The sequence below is a fragment of the Juglans microcarpa x Juglans regia genome, chromosome 1S (genome assembly GCF_004785595.1).
Source record: "Juglans microcarpa x Juglans regia isolate MS1-56 chromosome 1S, Jm3101_v1.0, whole genome shotgun sequence".
NCBI lineage: Eukaryota > Viridiplantae > Streptophyta > Magnoliopsida > Fagales > Juglandaceae > Juglans > Juglans microcarpa x Juglans regia.
This window is the reverse complement of record NC_054595.1, coordinates 22,256,532-22,273,655: the sequence shown is the minus strand read 5'-3', so window position 1 is coordinate 22,273,655 and position 17,124 is coordinate 22,256,532. Positions and strand designations below refer to the sequence as shown.

Genomic DNA, 17,124 nt, shown 5'->3' with positions numbered 1-17,124 from the left:
TGACTAATCGGATTGTAACCTCCATCGCTGCCCTCACTAGGTTGTGATCCTTTACTGCGCGCTTCACTGAACCCATAGCTTCCCCATCCTCATACCGCTTACGTCGCGCGATCTGCATGCATTTAACCTCATCCAGGCACATAGAGATTTCTTGATCGAGTGGGCTCATTTTCTCTTTATGCCTACGTGATGAATGTGCATCTACACAGCGTGAGTGTGACCCCATCCCCATCAAAACATCAATGTCATCAACCTCAATGCGCGATCCCTATCGACTGCCCAATGCGAGAGCACACCGAGCTCGCATCTTCGAATCAAGCCGCCACTCCTCATCACTATCTGAGGGCAGGTGTGTTGCAAGGTCCTGTATGTAACTGAAACACCGAATATGGTGCACAACTCCTCATACTTTGGTAGGCCAAATGTCCAAAACCTCCCCCATTTATTTTTGACCTAAAATTTTCATAATACACACATGTCAATAATAAAGTTGACACAAGAAAAATTTGATAATAAGGGCACAAGTTAATTACCTTACCCTGATGGCATTTTCCTAGGCCTCATCGCTCCCCACTATCGTCTTTGTGTCGAGATCCTAACTCATCCCAGTTTGGCTCATTAGATTGGAAAACAGACGTTGTTGGGCCTTCAACCTCTGGATTTTGTCCCGAATCTTGCTCGCGTCAAACACCCTCACACAAACAGCGGTGAGCCGCTTAGCATAAGTAGTATGCTCTCTACTCATGATATTGCCAGTCCTTAATCTACAGTGAATGACGTCCTAGTAAAGCATGTCAATGAATACCTCCTCCATGCCATCGCTCCAAATTTCATGATCATGACTCGTGTTTTCCAGATCATCCATGTATAGCCAAGAAATTGATAATACGGCAATGCAAGTAATTGTTCGTAAAATATGCAAAATTATAACCTCATGTCAAGTAGAACAGTTCTTTTGATAGGTTAAACATGAAAAACATAAATATTACTTATAACAATGTATTAAACATCATAATAAGTTGAGTACTAAAGCAATGCATTAACCTCAATATTGTATCCTACATCATAATAAGTTGGGTACTAAAGCATTGCACTAATTACGTGCATCACATTAATTACATGCATCTTCCTCAATCAAACTAAAATAAGAAAAAAACAGTATTGAGTAAATTAAACTCAAACTGACAACCAAGTACATGGCCCATGAAAAAAGATTATGAATAAATAGGATAAACTTGACAGGAAGCTGACTAATTAGGACCATCATATTTTGGTAGCTTTTAAGTAATGCATAAAACAACTTGAACTATGACTCAATAGGCTCTGGGATTTATATATAGCATTGCCAAATCAAATAAAATTCTCTAATTCATCACAATAAATTTTGACTTGGGTGCTGCACTTGACTATAAATAGAAAGTCATTTGGTTTAACAAATAGAGAGGGTATCCAGAACTGGTAAAATCAAGTCGACAGTCATACATTCTAATGAAAAAAAAAAGTTTTCACGCAACATTTTATAAGACCAGTCACATTACATCTACTCTATTTCACTAGACGTAACTTTATTCATGAAAGCAGCCACATTCAAGTACAAAAAAAAAAAAAAAAGCCACATTCAAGTATGCATGCCAAAAAAAAAAAGTTCATAAATGTAAAACAATATAGCAAGTAGTACCAAAATCAGAAAATGTATTATAAAGAACTAATACAAGTAATGGGTGTAGAGTGAAAATAGTTCATACATGTTGCAATGCACACAGTGATGGATAAGAGCGTAAGTAGTAATGCTATTAGAACATAAAAGACCAAAGTGTATTAAGCTTAATATAAACTAATTCAAAAGTACATATAAAAACAATAAGGAATAAAAAACTGGACTAGAAAGCTGCCTACTAATCAAATGCTCTATGTGAGAGGAGTTGTTGCCTACTAAGCAATGACACTTTTCCCAATAATCTGAGGGGGTAAACATAATGAAGGTTTCGCTGAAATCCTTTCGGGACTTAGTTAGGCATAATTTGCAATTGTCAATTTGTTACTGAAGCTAGTCCACACCAAAAACTAATACATGAGTCTTAACACATTTTATACTTCATATGTTATGTGGAATGACCTTGTGGAAGATGATCCGGTGTTTTTTTTATGTGGTGCATATGTAGGGAAATGAATAATTAGAGTTTCCAAGACTCTGCGAATAATAGATTACCTAATGGTTGTTCTTGTTCAATACACTCTATGAGTGGATGGTAGCCACTCTGTTTCTCTAGCTTCAATTTTTGTGATTTCTTATCTACAAAAGATTTGTCTTCTTGCATATAGGTGTATTTTTCATGCTTTAATTATCATGCTTTATGCAGTCTGTGCCTGATGTTGCTTGGGGGAAACGCTCCCGTGTGATATTGAATGTTGGATGTGGAGTTGCTAGTTTTGGAGGCTATCTCTTTGATAGAGATGTACTCACTATGTCATTTGCTCCAAAGGATGAGCATGAAGCCCAAGTGCAATTTGCACTTGAAAGGGGAATTCCTGCTATGTCCGCTGTGATGGGCACAAAGAAACTTCCATTTCCTGGCCGTGTTTTTGATATTGTCCATTGTGCATGATGTAGAGTTCCATGGCACATAGAAGGTATTCCAATGTTTTAATTTGATAGTGGTGATCAAATGAGCTCAACTCAAGTTTGGGATATTTGTTAATGGTGTTTTTGTGTTTTTTCACACTCTAAACTTGAAATCTTGTTTAATTATACTTTTATGTTTTGGGGTCTTGAAACCACCTGCTTTGATATTCTATGGGGGGATCCACTTGATATAGTCCTTTGTAAGTTAACTTAATTACAATACGCATGTAACTTCTTTTGGAGTTAAATCGTGTGTTGCATCCTGGTGGTTTCTTTGTTTGGTTTCCTACTCCAGTTTATCGGAAGACTTCTAAAGATGTTGAAATATGGAGTGGTAGATTATTTCTGAATCCCCGACATAGCTTTAATTAATTGATGGAATCTAACTTGTCCATTTTGTTGGAAATTTTTGCAGTGATGAAGGATCTAACAAAAGCAATGTGCTGGGAACTAGTTTCGATCAACAAGGATACGTTAAATGAAGTAGGTGTAGCTACATTTAAGAAGCCTATTTCTAATGAGTGCTATGAGAAAAGATCACAAAGTGAGCCTCCTATCTGCCCAGAGTCTGACAAACCAAACGCAACCTGGTAACCTTTCTCATTACCCGAGAGATGAAAATTATATCTTCTTTCCAAATGAAAATTTTTGTAATTTATTAGCATTCCTGAAAATATTTTGAGATTGGTTTTGGGTTTTATGAAAGCGAGTAGAGAAATTTTATGAATAAAAATTTTTGTAATGTAGTTTACATTGGTGTATGTGAAAGTGGGAATTTAGACTTGAAAAGTTGTATAGATAAAAATCTTTGTGAGATATGTTTTTTTTGTTTTTGTGTTTTTTCTTTAACCAAAACTTAGGCAAATGATTAGATGAATTTGTATTTTGGAGAGATTTTTTTTGGGTGTTTAAAAGATGTTTGGATTGAAGTTGATTTAAAAGCATTTACATTTTGTTTTTCCTAAAGGTTTATTTGCTAAAGATTTATGTTGGTTGTAATAAAAGTGATTCGCTGTGGTTAGGGCCGAACCAACTCAATTATTTGTTTTCAAGTGTGTGATGGAAATCCTCTATGTTTCTGAGTATATGCAAGAAGACAAATCTTTTGTAGATAAGAAGCAAGACGTTTACTCTTTTATGATTTTTGAGTATGTGCAGGAAGACAAATCTTTTATCAACCCAATTATTTACTCTTTTCTTTCTGTCATTAGGTGTATTTGTGGTATACCCCCCTTTATACTCGAACTATGTCTTTCTATAGTTTTAAGGGCTCTCTAATCAATATTCTTATTTCTAGCTCATTTACAAGACTGTGAGCTCTCTAATTTGAAATTATGAATGTACATTTTAGAGGTAGACTCTAATAAGAGAAATGTTCTCTATCCATATTCTAAAAATCTCAACAAAAACAACAAGGATATTCACATCTTTGTACTTTCCTAAAAAACATTTATGTGAATTAATTAGACAAGAAAACATTTTCAACAATTTCCTTATGCAACATCAAACCATAGACATCACAACATATCAACAATTTCATTATGTAACATCAAAGCTTAGACATCCAACATATTCGTGTATTGCGTAAGTTAATAAAAATTTTATCGAAATTAAATTCACATATTTGGAAGGACCGTGTCCTTGGAGCCGTGGTGGTGATAGAATGATCCCGTCGGAGTTTATGGCTAGATCTCCAAATTGAGGTGCGGTGTTCGCAATAAGTTGGAATGGTGAGTTTCATTTGTGTCGGCATGCATGAATTTGTAATGAAATGTGGCGTATAACACTCCAATTTCTACACTGTTTTGAGATTCCGAAAATCTCAAAATCCTATTGGCTACTGAGTAGACTTTGGGTCAGGGGGCAGGGGCATCTCTGGCTAGACAAGCTAAGGTAAGTGTATGGAAATGGGGGCAGTCTTGGAAGAGCTGGGTCGAAGGGATTTACTAAGCACGCGTTCAAGGGACTTGGGTTATGGAGTTGTAGGTGTCAATGCATTTGCAAGAGCTACTGCCTTCCAACCATGATGTTGAATGGTCTGTACGGCAATTGCAGGGGTGCTTCAAATGCTCCTCGTTCGGCTGCAGAATCAGCATGCAACGGATTGATAGAGGCAACGATGTGGTGGATTTGAAGGCACAAGGTGGGGTCTACCCTGAAGACTTTCTATGCGTAGATGATAAGAGTGGGTGAGGGGTAGTGAATTTCTCATTACTCAGCCCGTGAAGCTTTCTGAAAAGCACTAGGCTTTTGAAAAGTGTTCTCAATCCAACAGTCACTTGAGTGGCCTTTTTGTTTTATTTGAAAACACATGAAATTGTCTCAAGTCCCTCTTCATCAAGCGTTTGGATAAGAGATGAGTTCTCCGTACAAGCAAAGTTGAGATAAGATGAGATGATCTCAAATCTATATCCAAGGGCTAAGTTTGGATTGAGAAACACTCTCAACCCATCTCATCTCATCTCTTCATTACAATTTTTACAAATTTCCATATAAAATACAATAAACAATTCAACTTTTTCAAATTCGAAAACAATAATAATATTAAAAAATAATATTCTACTAATATTTTATTCAACTTTTAAATTTCATCTCAACTCATCTCATCTCAACTCACTATCCAAACCTAACCTTGCTTTTCTTGAATTGCAACAAGGCAAGCCTCTCACCATCGTGCCACAGTGGCTGCACACTGGAAAAGAGCCAACAAGTACTATAAGGAATAGTAATGTTATACACTACACTCATATTCATTTTTCATCTTATTATATAAGATGTGATACATTTATCAAAAAGATAAAAAAATAAAAAAGAAGACGATTAGAGAAGTAATAAACATATAATGTAATTCTCCAAATTTAGGTTTCATTCACTTTCACAAAACTTTTCATCTCATCTAATCATTACAACTCTCTTAAATTTCCATACAAAAATTCAAAATTTAAAATTTTCAAATCTCAAAAAAAAAAAATAATATTAAAAATATATATACTAACAAAATTTTATCTAACTTTTAACTTTTGTCTCAACTCATCTCATCTCATCTTATTTTATCGGCAAAAACAACGAAGTTAAACACCCATATAAGCATTTTATAGAAGTTAAACTAGTAGTTTATCATGCTCTCTTGTTCTCTTCTCAAGTCATTCATCATCTTTTTGCTCTAAATAATAATTTAAGATAAATTATTTTTAATGGATATAACAATCTAAAAAGGTTCGAGTCACATTTGAATTTAGAGTCGGTTTGGATTGGGAGATGAGTTGAGATCATCTTATTATTATTTACAAATTTCAACTCACAAATTTTACTATTATTTACAAACTATCTCAACTCATTTCATCTCATTATCTCTGAATCCAAACCTGGCAAACTACCAAAGGCAAAGACTGCTTAAAGTATAACTAGAACTTTTTGTAACTAAAAAAAAAAAAAATTAGTAAGAGTATACTCCAACTTTGTTTCTCTCAAAATAATAAATAATACATTATTGGTACCAAACATTTAAATAATAATTTTTTAAAAGGAAAATATCAGCTTATAGTTATTTTACGACTTTATATTAGATGAAGATTAGTTTTGTAAAATTGAAATTTATTTATAATAAAGTAACATGTTTGTATTGATTAATTGTAAAATAATTGTAAAAGATCTGCAAATAAATCTTTGCCTTTTCTAAAAAATCTTGAAAAAAATAGTTTTCCAAGAATGATATATTATTTATATTTTTTAACAAAATATAAGCGACTTCCTATTCGCTGAGGGAAAAAAAAAAAAAAAATTCCTATTCTTGAGACCAAGTATCCCCTCCTCGACATCATCTCCTCCTAGCTTCTTCATCTTCTTGATATCAAATGATCATTTGGTTTTTTACAAACTAAACAAGTATAAAATAAAAAATAATAATAACTAATTCCAAATGAGTTCATGGACACATTAAAGAATTAACTAATTTTATTTTTAATCTATTATTAGTATAATATTATCTGGACCTACAATTTTATACACATAATCATATATATATGTTGGCGTGTCAACTATTACAATGATGAAAATTTTGAATTTCGAATTGAAAAAAAAAAACCCTAATAAAATAAAGTAAATTATAGATTTTCAATATATATAACATTATCCATACTTAGGATAAGTTTGGAGAGTAAAATGAGAAGAGAATTTTGTGAATAACAGTAAAATAGTTTGTATTTAATAGTAAGATAGTTTGAGTTAATATTTTATGAAATTTTGAGGAAGAAAGAGAAAAAATTGAATAAAAAATTATTATAAAATTAAAATATTATTTTTATTTAGAGATTTAAAAATATTTAATTATTTTTTATTTAAAAGTTTAAAAAAATTATAATTTTTAATTTAAAAATATTTATATTTAAATGATGTTGGAAAAAGAAATATGAGAAAATAAGATAAGAATTTTGGTAGGAGAACTTTTTTCGCTTAATATATGCACATATTTTACATTATTTCTTTTAAGAAGAGAGGAAAATTGATGAGTTGGTGACGTGGCAGCAGATAAAGAAGTGCGCCAATGTCTCGACCCAGTTTCTTTTGAGCTGCAAACCGCCATCATGGCTTCATCAATCTGACCGCTTACTTCCCTCTCATTTCGCCTTTTCTTTCTCTCTCTCCCTCCCTCTCTCCCCCGATTGCATTGGGTTCATGTTCCTTTTGCACGACCCAAACCGCTCAATCTCTTGGAGATCATACACCTATATCCTGATAAAACCATGCATTGGTCATCCATTTTTTGACGGATCGACAAGATACTCCGTTTGAATCAGTCAGTGATCTTTGAGATTTGAATCTCTACTGGTGGTTTCTTTTTTCCATTTGTTCCTCATTTGGCAATCTGATTTTGAGGGTGTGGGTAATTTTGATGAGAGGCAAAGGAAGAGAAGAAAGCATATGCATCTATGAAGACTGGGGCACGCAAGTCGCCGCCGCATTATCGCCTGATGCAGTTATCGCTTGAGCTTCGTCCTCGTCGCCTTCCTAACGGTCTTTTCAGATGGAATGGCAGATCCTGCTAGCCATGGGAAACATGAGCGAGACATTGAGCAAGTCAGTTTTCCTTCGCTCACCCTTATCATTTGTATCTTTTTCTCAAGTCTTCTGTTTGGTTTAGAGAAATTTGAGGGAGTGGTTCTCTTCCCTAATTTATTGTATGAAGTAACAAAGGTGTTGTGAAACATTAATGAGTTTCATAAGTTGTTGTTTTAGTTTTTAGGTGTTTTTGTTGTAGGGATGTCAATTAGTGATTGGGAAAATAGTACTCTGGATCGAATGTCTTTCATGTCGTAGTTTCTATTAGCATCAAATTATGCTCATAACTGAAGATTTTGACGGTGTATGTTGGGCTTGTATATATATGTGGTCAAAGGGATTTTAAATGAATAGCACGACACACCCAGGATCAAATTTCTAGATGATACTTGTTTAATACGCACAAGCCAAAACAAAAGGATATTGAAAACGAAAACGCAGAAGGTAAGAGGATATGAAAATATTGGACAGTTTGTTTCCTCAGGCAATCAAGGCAGGTTGAATGAAACCCTGGCTGCAAAGTAAATTTTTCCAGCAAGGATTGAGTTTTGGAATATATTTTCGCAAATACCTCTTAGATCTTCATGCTTAAGTTGTGAAGATTACTCAAATTTAAGTCTGCATAGAGTATGCAGATGCATTTTTTCTTAAAAGTCATTACAACGTATAGAATTTCTCTGAATTTAACTCATCTACGGTGAATATTTTATGGTTAAAGGAAGTACAGGAACCAAGATATAAGGATTGTATATGTAGGCCAAAGATATGTACAGTGAAATTTTACTTTCCTAATTGTAATGCAACATTTACTATGATGCAGCTAAGAATTACAATTAATGGGGATAAAGTAATTATTGCTGTGACTATGGAACCAGAGATGAAAAATGGAAGTACGAAAACCTTTTTGGATTTATAATTAGACCAAAAAGGTTAACAGCCCACACATAAATGCAATGGAAAAATAATTTGGGAGAACTACCATTTGGAAATGACAACATCTCCTACTTCTGTAATGGATTAGCAAAGATCAACAATAAAAATACTTCTGAAATAATTATTGTACTGATGTTTTTATTTCTTTTACTTACCAAGACAAAAGAAATTATTAATAGAGGGTCCTACGTATGTGATCAATGACTGTATCCCTTAGGAATATTTTGTGTGTATTTGATGTCCCACTACTAATTTGGATTACAGCATACTGTTTCACTGATCTAGAGCTGTCAAAACAAGTGATTTCTGGAAGTCACTTTTAATAAAGCATTGGATGTCTCAGTCTTTTAACTATTTTTGTATTTTAATTTCTTTCACCTCTTTTGAAGGCGCTCATTGCTTTGAAAAAAGGCACTCAGTTAATAAAGTATAGCCGGAAAGGGAAGCCTAAGTTCTGTCCCTTCCGAATTTCAACGGTGAGTATTTTCAATGCTTGTGGATGTTTTTAAAATTCTTCATTCTGGACAGATATCCCATGCTATAAGCTACCTTCAGATGAAAAATAAAAGCAAAAATGATAAGATTGTTATCGGATAGACGACCCTTTTAAAGGGGGGCTGAGGGTATATTATGTATTGGAGCAAGATGTTTGCTTGACGATGACTTAAATATAATTTATGCTAACTGCAAGTATATGTAAAGTATTCTGTTTGTCAGATGCTGTATATATGCAGAACAACAGTAGGTTTCTTGGATAGTTATACTGAGACGTGTGCATATGTTCTCTGTTCATCAGCTTCATTTCTCCAGTACTATGGATAGTCATGATGTATCTCTCCAGTGCACTGTGTATGAATGACTTCAAATTTAGTTGTATTAACAGGATGAAGCAACACTTATCTGGTACTCACATGGAGAAGAAAGGAGTCTGACATTATCTTCCGTTTCACGGATTATTCCTGGACAGAGAACTGTGAGTTAAAGAGTTATATTTCACATTAAGTGATCATATACAGTCATAATTCTCCAAATCATTTCTTTAGAAATAATTCGTGGAGAATTTTGTTTCCCAAAGCTGGGATGAACTAACTTCTATGTGCAACTTTTTACAGGCTGTTTTTAGACGATATTTGCGCCCTGAGAAGGATTACTTGTCATTTTCACTTCTATATAATAACGGTGAACGATCACTGGATCTGGTTAGTAACAATCAATTATTTATTTTGATGTGTTTTATTTCAGTTTGATGAAAAGTTTTAATGCAGATCCCTGACTTTTCATATTTATAGATTTGCAAAGACAAAGCTGAGGCAGAGGTATGGTTTGCAGGCCTTAAGGCATTAATTTCTGCTGGACAACAGCATTGTAGACGGACTAGAAGTGATATTCCAGATGTGAGTTCCCATTCAACAGAGTTCCATATATGAGCAGTAATTTTTTTTTCCTTCAATATGCACTCTGTATGATTTTCTTTACCTTGTGGACGTAATGTTTCTACTTTTGCAATCTATTAATATGGAAATATTCATGCCTTGCACTTAATAGTGATGTGTTTCTTTATGAGCTTGTCAAAGAAGAGCATAACTGGAGTATTAATGTTTTTTAAAGCACTCATTCTAAGATGCATAGTGAACAACTCTCTCTAGAGTATAATCATAAATATCAAATAACAACAACAACAACAATAACAATAATAATCAACAACCTTTGAAATGACCATATTCTTACCTTTTTATAGGCTCACAATTGAAGACTTCAAAATAAAATAGAATTCTAAAATTAGTCCTAGTCAAACCCTAGATTAAGGCTAATCTATATAATGTCAAAATCTTAATAGAAATTATCTTGTCCATAGAAGTCCTAAGTATCTTTCTCCTAACTAGGTGTTACCTCTTGTATACCCCTTATGTACTTGGGCTATACCTATTCTTATTAATAAAATCATTTACCTATAAAAAAAAAAAAGTCCTAAATATCTGAAATACTCATTAAAACTCTTAACTGAAATTACAACTCTATCAGAATAAAATTAATGCAGCCATGTTCGCTCAACTGAGACTTGAGTGAGGTCTTGAGTGAGCTATCTGGTTGGTTCTCGTTCAACAGAACATCAGGCTAAGGTTGAGCAAAGTCTTATGTTGACTGTGCGATTTCTTCCACTTTCAAGCCATTCTTGTCCTCTAACCCTTTTATGCTCCTGATGGACATGCACCCTGCATCAAGCAATCTAGTTGGTAATCTTCAAGAATTAGTATGTTTTGTTACTTGACTTCAATGTTCCGGTAGACAAGAAACTGAATTTTGTGAGGCAAGTTGATGACACTCGAAACCAAATCCTAGATTGTATACTCTAGATCTGTGATTCCTCCTCCCCCCAACCCCCCAAAAAAGGAACATTGCATTGACCTTTCTTGAGGTTTTGTGAAATTACAACCATTAAATAAACTAACTGAATCTATTGATGATATGGAAATAAATAGAAATTCACTTAAGCAACAAATACTACTGTTACCTTTACGAGTTCAATGGCAACTAATTTATTCTTAGCAACCATTACACTGACCATTGAGGGTCTAGATTATTTAAGAGGGCTTGCTACATTGTTCTCTTACAAACACAATGCTCCTCATTTAGTTTTGAAGTTTTGAATTATTATTTTTTTTTTTTAATAAAATTAGATTTGAGTTTTCTTAAGCATTTTTGCTTCCCCTGAGGGAGAACATCTTTTTTGCAATTAGGATATAAATTTGAAATAAATGGGCAATTACAATAATTGCAGAAAAAAAGTCTTCCTCGTTGCTCTTTTATGTGTAAACCATGAAAACAAGTTGAAAGGCTTGATTTTTAATGGTTCGAGGATGATTGATGTATAATGTTTTCCTATTCATTGGAGTTTTGGTGTTTAATTTGAAATAAGTAAGAAATGCAGTATAGTGTCATGAAACCTCAACGGAGGTCAATGCAATTTTATGTAAGAAAAATAAATTAAATAAATTTTGAAATTGTCTTTAATCTAGTACTCCAGGCCAACTCAACTGATATTATATACTTTTTCTTTTTTTTTAAATGAATAAGAAAATTTTTATTGAGACAAGTAACAAGGCAAAGCGAAGTACACAAGAAGTATATGAATACTGAACCTAATTACAAGTCAAGAACTAGAAAAAGAAACAAGAAAATCATGTTCACTAGTTCCATTAAAGATAATAGCCAAAGCCCACTGAAATAAGGTATTAAAGAAAAAACATCTACTATTATATACTGATTGACATATTAATTTTGTTTGATGATTTATTTTGCATAATAAATGCATTTTATGCAACAATCTTGACATGAATGTGAGGAATGTATACAACACATTTTTGGCTCAACTATTTTGAACATTTGTTTCGTATATAGACATTTTGTCAGAACATCTAATTTAGTTTTTTTGTTTCTATTTTAGCTCAATAAAAATGGTGACTTTATTCAGGATGGTCGTCCTTCTGCTGCAACGCTAGACTTCACTTCAAATATTGCTCGAAGCAGGGCATCTCTTGAGTGGAATTCCTGTGAATCTCCATTGAATTCACCAAGCTCAGATGTGGTTTCAGTACATCCAAATATGCAACTAAGAACAAGTTCTGGAGATGGTGTCCGCTTTAGTGTTTCCAGCACTCCTAGTTGTTCTAGTGGAGGATCTGGACCAGATGACATAGAATTGTTGGGTGATATTTATGTATGGGGAGAGGTATTGTGCGATGGGATTTTACCTGATGGCTATGTGAGCCCAATTCCTTCAAAAACTGATGTGCTGACTCCTAAGTCCTTGGAGTCTAATGTTGTTCTTGATGTTCACCAGATTGCTTGTGGTGTGCGACATGTTGCCCTCGTAACAAGGCAAGGCGAGGTTTTTACCTGGGGGGAGGAATCTGGAGGAAGGCTTGGTCATGGGATTGATAAAGACTTTAGTCATCCTCGTCTTGTTGAGTTCCTAGCAGTTACTAATGTAGATTATGTTGCATGCGGAGAGTATCATACATGTGCTGTATCTACATCTGGTGATTTATTTACTTGGGGTGATGGTACCCATAATGCCGGACTTCTTGGTCATGGCACAGATGTTAGCCATTGGATACCTAAAAGGGTTACTGGCCCGTTAGAAGGACTTCAGGTTTTATCTGTTGCATGTGGCACATGGCATTCAGCATTGACAACTTCCAATGGAAAATTGTTCACATTTGGTGATGGTACATATGGTGTTTTGGGACATGGAGATCGCAAGAGTGTTTCATATCCAAAGGAGGTCCAATCATTGAGTGGACTAAAGACTACTAAGGTTGCATGTGGAGTATGGCATACTGCAGCCATTGTAGAGGTCGTGGGCCAGTCTGGTTCAAATGTTTCATCTAAAAAGTTGTTCACCTGGGGTGATGGTGACAAACATCGTTTGGGCCATGGAAGCAAGGAAGCTTATCTTGTCCCCACCTGTGTCTCTTCACTTATTGACTATAACTTCCACCAGCTTGCATGTGGACACACACTGACGGTTGCCCTCACTACATCAGGCCACGTGTTTACAATGGGTGCCACTGTATATGGTCAGCTAGGCAATCCATGCTCTGATGGAAAGGTACCTTGCTTGGTACAAGATAAACTAGTTGGTGAATTTGTTGAAGAAATAGCTTGTGGGGCATATCACGTTGCTGTACTGACATCTAGAAGTGAAGTATACACTTGGGGTAAAGGTGCCAATGGAAGATTGGGACATGGGGACAAGGAAGACCGCAAATATCCAACACTAGTAGAAGCCTTAAAAGATAGGCATGTAAAGAATATATATTGTGGCTCAAATTTTACTTCAAGTATATGCATCCATAAATGGGTATCTGGAGCAGACCAATCAGTCTGTTCTGGTTGTCGGCAGGCATTTGGTTTTACTAGAAAGAGGCACAACTGCTATAATTGTGGACTGGTGCATTGCCATGCTTGTAGTTCCAGAAAAGCATTGAGAGCAGCATTGGCTCCAACTCCTGGCAAACCCCATCGTGTATGCGATGCTTGCTATGCAAAACTTAAAACTGCTGAGACTGGTAACACATCTAACGTGAGTAGAAAAATTACAACCCCTCACCGTTCTACAGATTCCAGGGAAAAATTAGATAGGGGAGAGGTGAGGTCTTCAAGGATTTTGCTATCTCCCACTTCAGAACCTGTCAAATATCTTGAGATCAAGTCAGAAAAGCCTGGGAGTAGATCTGATTCTCCTTCTATAGGCCGGGCTTCTCAAGCTCCATCACTCTTACAACTGAAAGATATTGCATTTCCAAGTTCGATTGTTGCTCTTCAAAATGCTCTAAAGCCTGTAATGCCATCATCATCTAATCCCACTATTAACTCAAGACCTGCTTCACCATACTTGAGGAAACCGAGCCCTCCACGCTCTCCCACCCCGACATTTTCTAGGAGTCTTATTGATGGTCTCAGGAAGACAAACGAATTCCTGAATCAAGAAGTGTCAAAGTTGCAAAACCAAGTACAAATTATGTTCCTTTTGCAATTATAACATTCTTCTTTGCATCCTTCTATTACTTTATTGGTATAAATTGCGAGGTTGTCCCTCATATATAGTTTCACAATTCTGTCTCATAATCTCCTTCACTTCAGGTTAAATATTTGAAGCAAAAGTGTGACACGCAAGACGTGGAACTTAAGAATTTACACAGAAATGCTAAACAAGCTGCATCATTAGCTAAAGAGGAAGCTTCCAAGTGTAGGGTAGCAAGAGAAATTGTCAAGTCTATTGCAGAACAGGTATTTTAATTGCTGAATACCATTTCTCATTCAGATTGATGGGTATGTTCCAGGGTGGCCCAGTTGTAATAAAAAAAGAAGTTATGAGCATGATTTCCTATATGATGGGAAGTTTGCATATTATTGGAAAATTTAGTAAAACATGGATTTGTCTGCCTTTTCCACTTTGTAGTTAACAACAGCTGGAAAATTCTACTATTGAAAAAATCATTAAAAAGGTTCAATGTTCTCTGACACATGTGAATATGGAAATCCTTTTCTTTGTTGATAAATATATTTAATAAAAAATCTTCAAAGTTTTTCTTTTTAGCTTATCTGTTTTGCTGACTAGCTACAAATGAGTAAAAATTATTGAAGGGCACCAAAAGGGGTGAAGCACAAGGCAGGGAGTATATAAAGGAAAGGGAAAAAGAAAAAAAAAAAAAAAACAGGAGAGGAAGGAAAAGTTATAGATGCACACAATTATTCAATACAATCAGATCCAAACTTTGTAGTCTTAATATCTTAATAATATACACAATTGGTGTTCTTATTAGCTCCCTCCCCCTATGGAACAGAGACGTTAAAAATGGAAGTGTTCGCAACACATACCGATTGATATTTATACAATCTTGCAACATGAAATTCCAGAAAACAATCAATAGTAATATAGTCTAAACTAGCAGTTCAACACTATCAAATGCTCTGGCCCAAATGTATATATATTATATCTAAAATCTATCAAATACAGGTATTGCATACGCGGTAAGCAAGTTGGCCAGGTTATTGTTCATGGTTCATTTGTAAAATCTGACTGGCATGAATCATTATTGGTGACAGAAAACTATGGATGAGATGATAATTGCATTTTCCCTCCCATATTGATTTACTTATTACTAAATCATTCTGCTCATGCTGCACTTCATGATTTCAGCTAAACGAAGTGATAGAGAGGGTGCCTCCATATGTTTCTGACGATGAAACATTTAAAACAATTCATTCTCAAGTTGAAGCTTTTCTAACCACAACTGCAACATCTGATATATCTTCCTCCCTGCCCATAAGCTTAGAGTCAGACCAACAATATGCATCTCATAAAACATCCTCAGTCAATGAGTCTTCTAAAATACAAGAAAAAAGAATGCAAGACAGCATAGATATTGCAAGAGTTATGGACTTGTCTGTGGGTGGGAGAAATACTCTCCAGGAGAATAACAGATCATCGACTTCTAATACAATCGGTGCTCTATCTCACCAAAGCTCAAATACTAGCTCAAGATCTGAACTTTCAACAATGAGGAACGGAGAAAAAGAAGTTATTGAACAATTTGAACCCGGTGTCTATGTTACTGTCATTCTACGTCAAAATGGTGCAAAGATTTTCCACCGAGTGAGATTCAGGTATAAATACTTCATCCAAAAAAAATAATGATAATAATTTACTTTTACATGGAGTGTGTGAGTGTTTGCCCGCATGCCTACATTCGTGCTTGTATATATTTATGCATTTGTGGTTCTCAAATGTTTCATTTGCATCTAGACCCTCTGCGTTTGCATGTCTCTACCATGTAAGCTAGACATCCAAAACTACAAATTATATTGAACATTTTTTTTTCCTGTCACGTGGACATGGTTGTCATGTATTGGGCTTTTGTTTGAGCATAGAGTTGGATATATGATCAATCCAGACATAGCTCCGTTCGGCAAGGTATTGCTCGTATTTGTCTGAGCCTGTGTTTCCAACATTTGAAAAAACGAAAGGGCAAATTGCTGAAGTTAATGCGATGCATATTAATGACTTCAAACCTTTTTGCAGTAAAAGAAGATTTGACGAACACCAGGCGGAGGAATGGTGGAGTAAAAACAAAGATAGAGTACTTAGGAGATACAGTCCACCAACAGCAAGCCCTGCTTTGATGGGATCATCCAGCACTCAAGCACCTGCTGATGAAGGATCATCCAGCACTCAGGCACCTGCTGATGAAGCATCATCCAGCACTTCAGCACCTGCTGATGAAAATAATGAGGCATCAGCATCTTCCGAAACTTAGTTTCAGCTCCTGCCATATATGTGGTGAACTGCCTTGGATTAGCAGCATTAAGTATCCACAGGGTTTAAACATATCCATGCTCAGAACAAATTAGGAAGACTTTATTTGAGAAGAATGGTATAGCTTAACTGTAATTCTTTCATTCATTTTATTCTTTAATTTATCCCCCAATATACTAATTTTGATAACCAGTGTTTACCATTAAGGTTGTACAGTAGATGAACTTCCTAGGATTTTCACAATGCCATTGTAAATCCTGTTCGTGTTGTTTTATCCAAGACTGAAGTATGTGTATTGTGTGCATCATTGAACAGCAAATCCCCTGAGGTGTTGGTAGATGCAGCTATCTTCCACATTTGAATCTGGTATTTCTGGATTCCAAAGACTATCTTCTTATTGTAATGCCAGTATCGTTTAATTGCATCCCTGACCTCTTGAATGCAGGAGGCATGTTCCACATTTGTTTTATTCCTTTATTATTATTATTATTATTTAAAAAAAAAAACTATTTAGAATAATCACTATTCCACATCCACGTCATATGAAAAATGTCTCACACTTCAAAAAAAAAAAAAAAAACTGTTAGATACGAAATGAAAAGGCCATTAATGACTGAAATATAGTAAAATTCACAAATAATACCTAAATGATAAGCAATGAAATAATTATGAAATATTAAAAAGTAGG

The 17,124-nt window shown here is 34.9% G+C and overlaps 1 protein-coding gene and 1 long non-coding RNA gene across 4 annotated transcripts; one reads left to right on the top strand and one right to left on the bottom strand.

The window, feature by feature from the left end:
* Positions 1-326: 326 nt before the first annotated feature.
* On the bottom strand, positions 327-4,811 carry LOC121245797. The gene is made up of 3 exons (XR_005937000.1): positions 4,571-4,811; positions 539-952; positions 327-453 (listed from the first exon to the last, which is right to left on the bottom strand). It is a non-coding gene; the product is annotated as an uncharacterized LOC121245797 (long non-coding RNA).
* Positions 4,812-7,189: 2,378 nt separating this feature from the next.
* LOC121246257 (PH, RCC1 and FYVE domains-containing protein 1-like) lies at positions 7,190-16,770 on the top strand. 3 transcript variants are annotated; one of them, XM_041144365.1, is made up of 9 exons: positions 7,190-7,699; positions 9,004-9,090; positions 9,498-9,587; positions 9,727-9,813; positions 9,904-10,008; positions 12,087-14,129; positions 14,261-14,407; positions 15,321-15,787; positions 16,203-16,770. In XM_041144365.1, the coding sequence occupies exons 1-9, from the start codon at positions 7,652-7,654 to the stop codon at positions 16,435-16,437; spliced, it is 3,309 nt and encodes a 1,102-aa protein (XP_041000299.1). In that variant the 5' UTR covers positions 7,190-7,651; the 3' UTR covers positions 16,438-16,770. The 3 variants fall into 3 exon arrangements, with proteins under 3 accessions (XP_041000299.1, XP_041000298.1, XP_041000300.1); XM_041144364.1 differs by having other exon boundaries at positions 12,060-14,129; XM_041144366.1 differs by lacking the exons at positions 9,498-9,587; positions 9,727-9,813 and having other exon boundaries at positions 12,060-14,129.
* Positions 16,771-17,124: the final 354 nt, after the last annotated feature.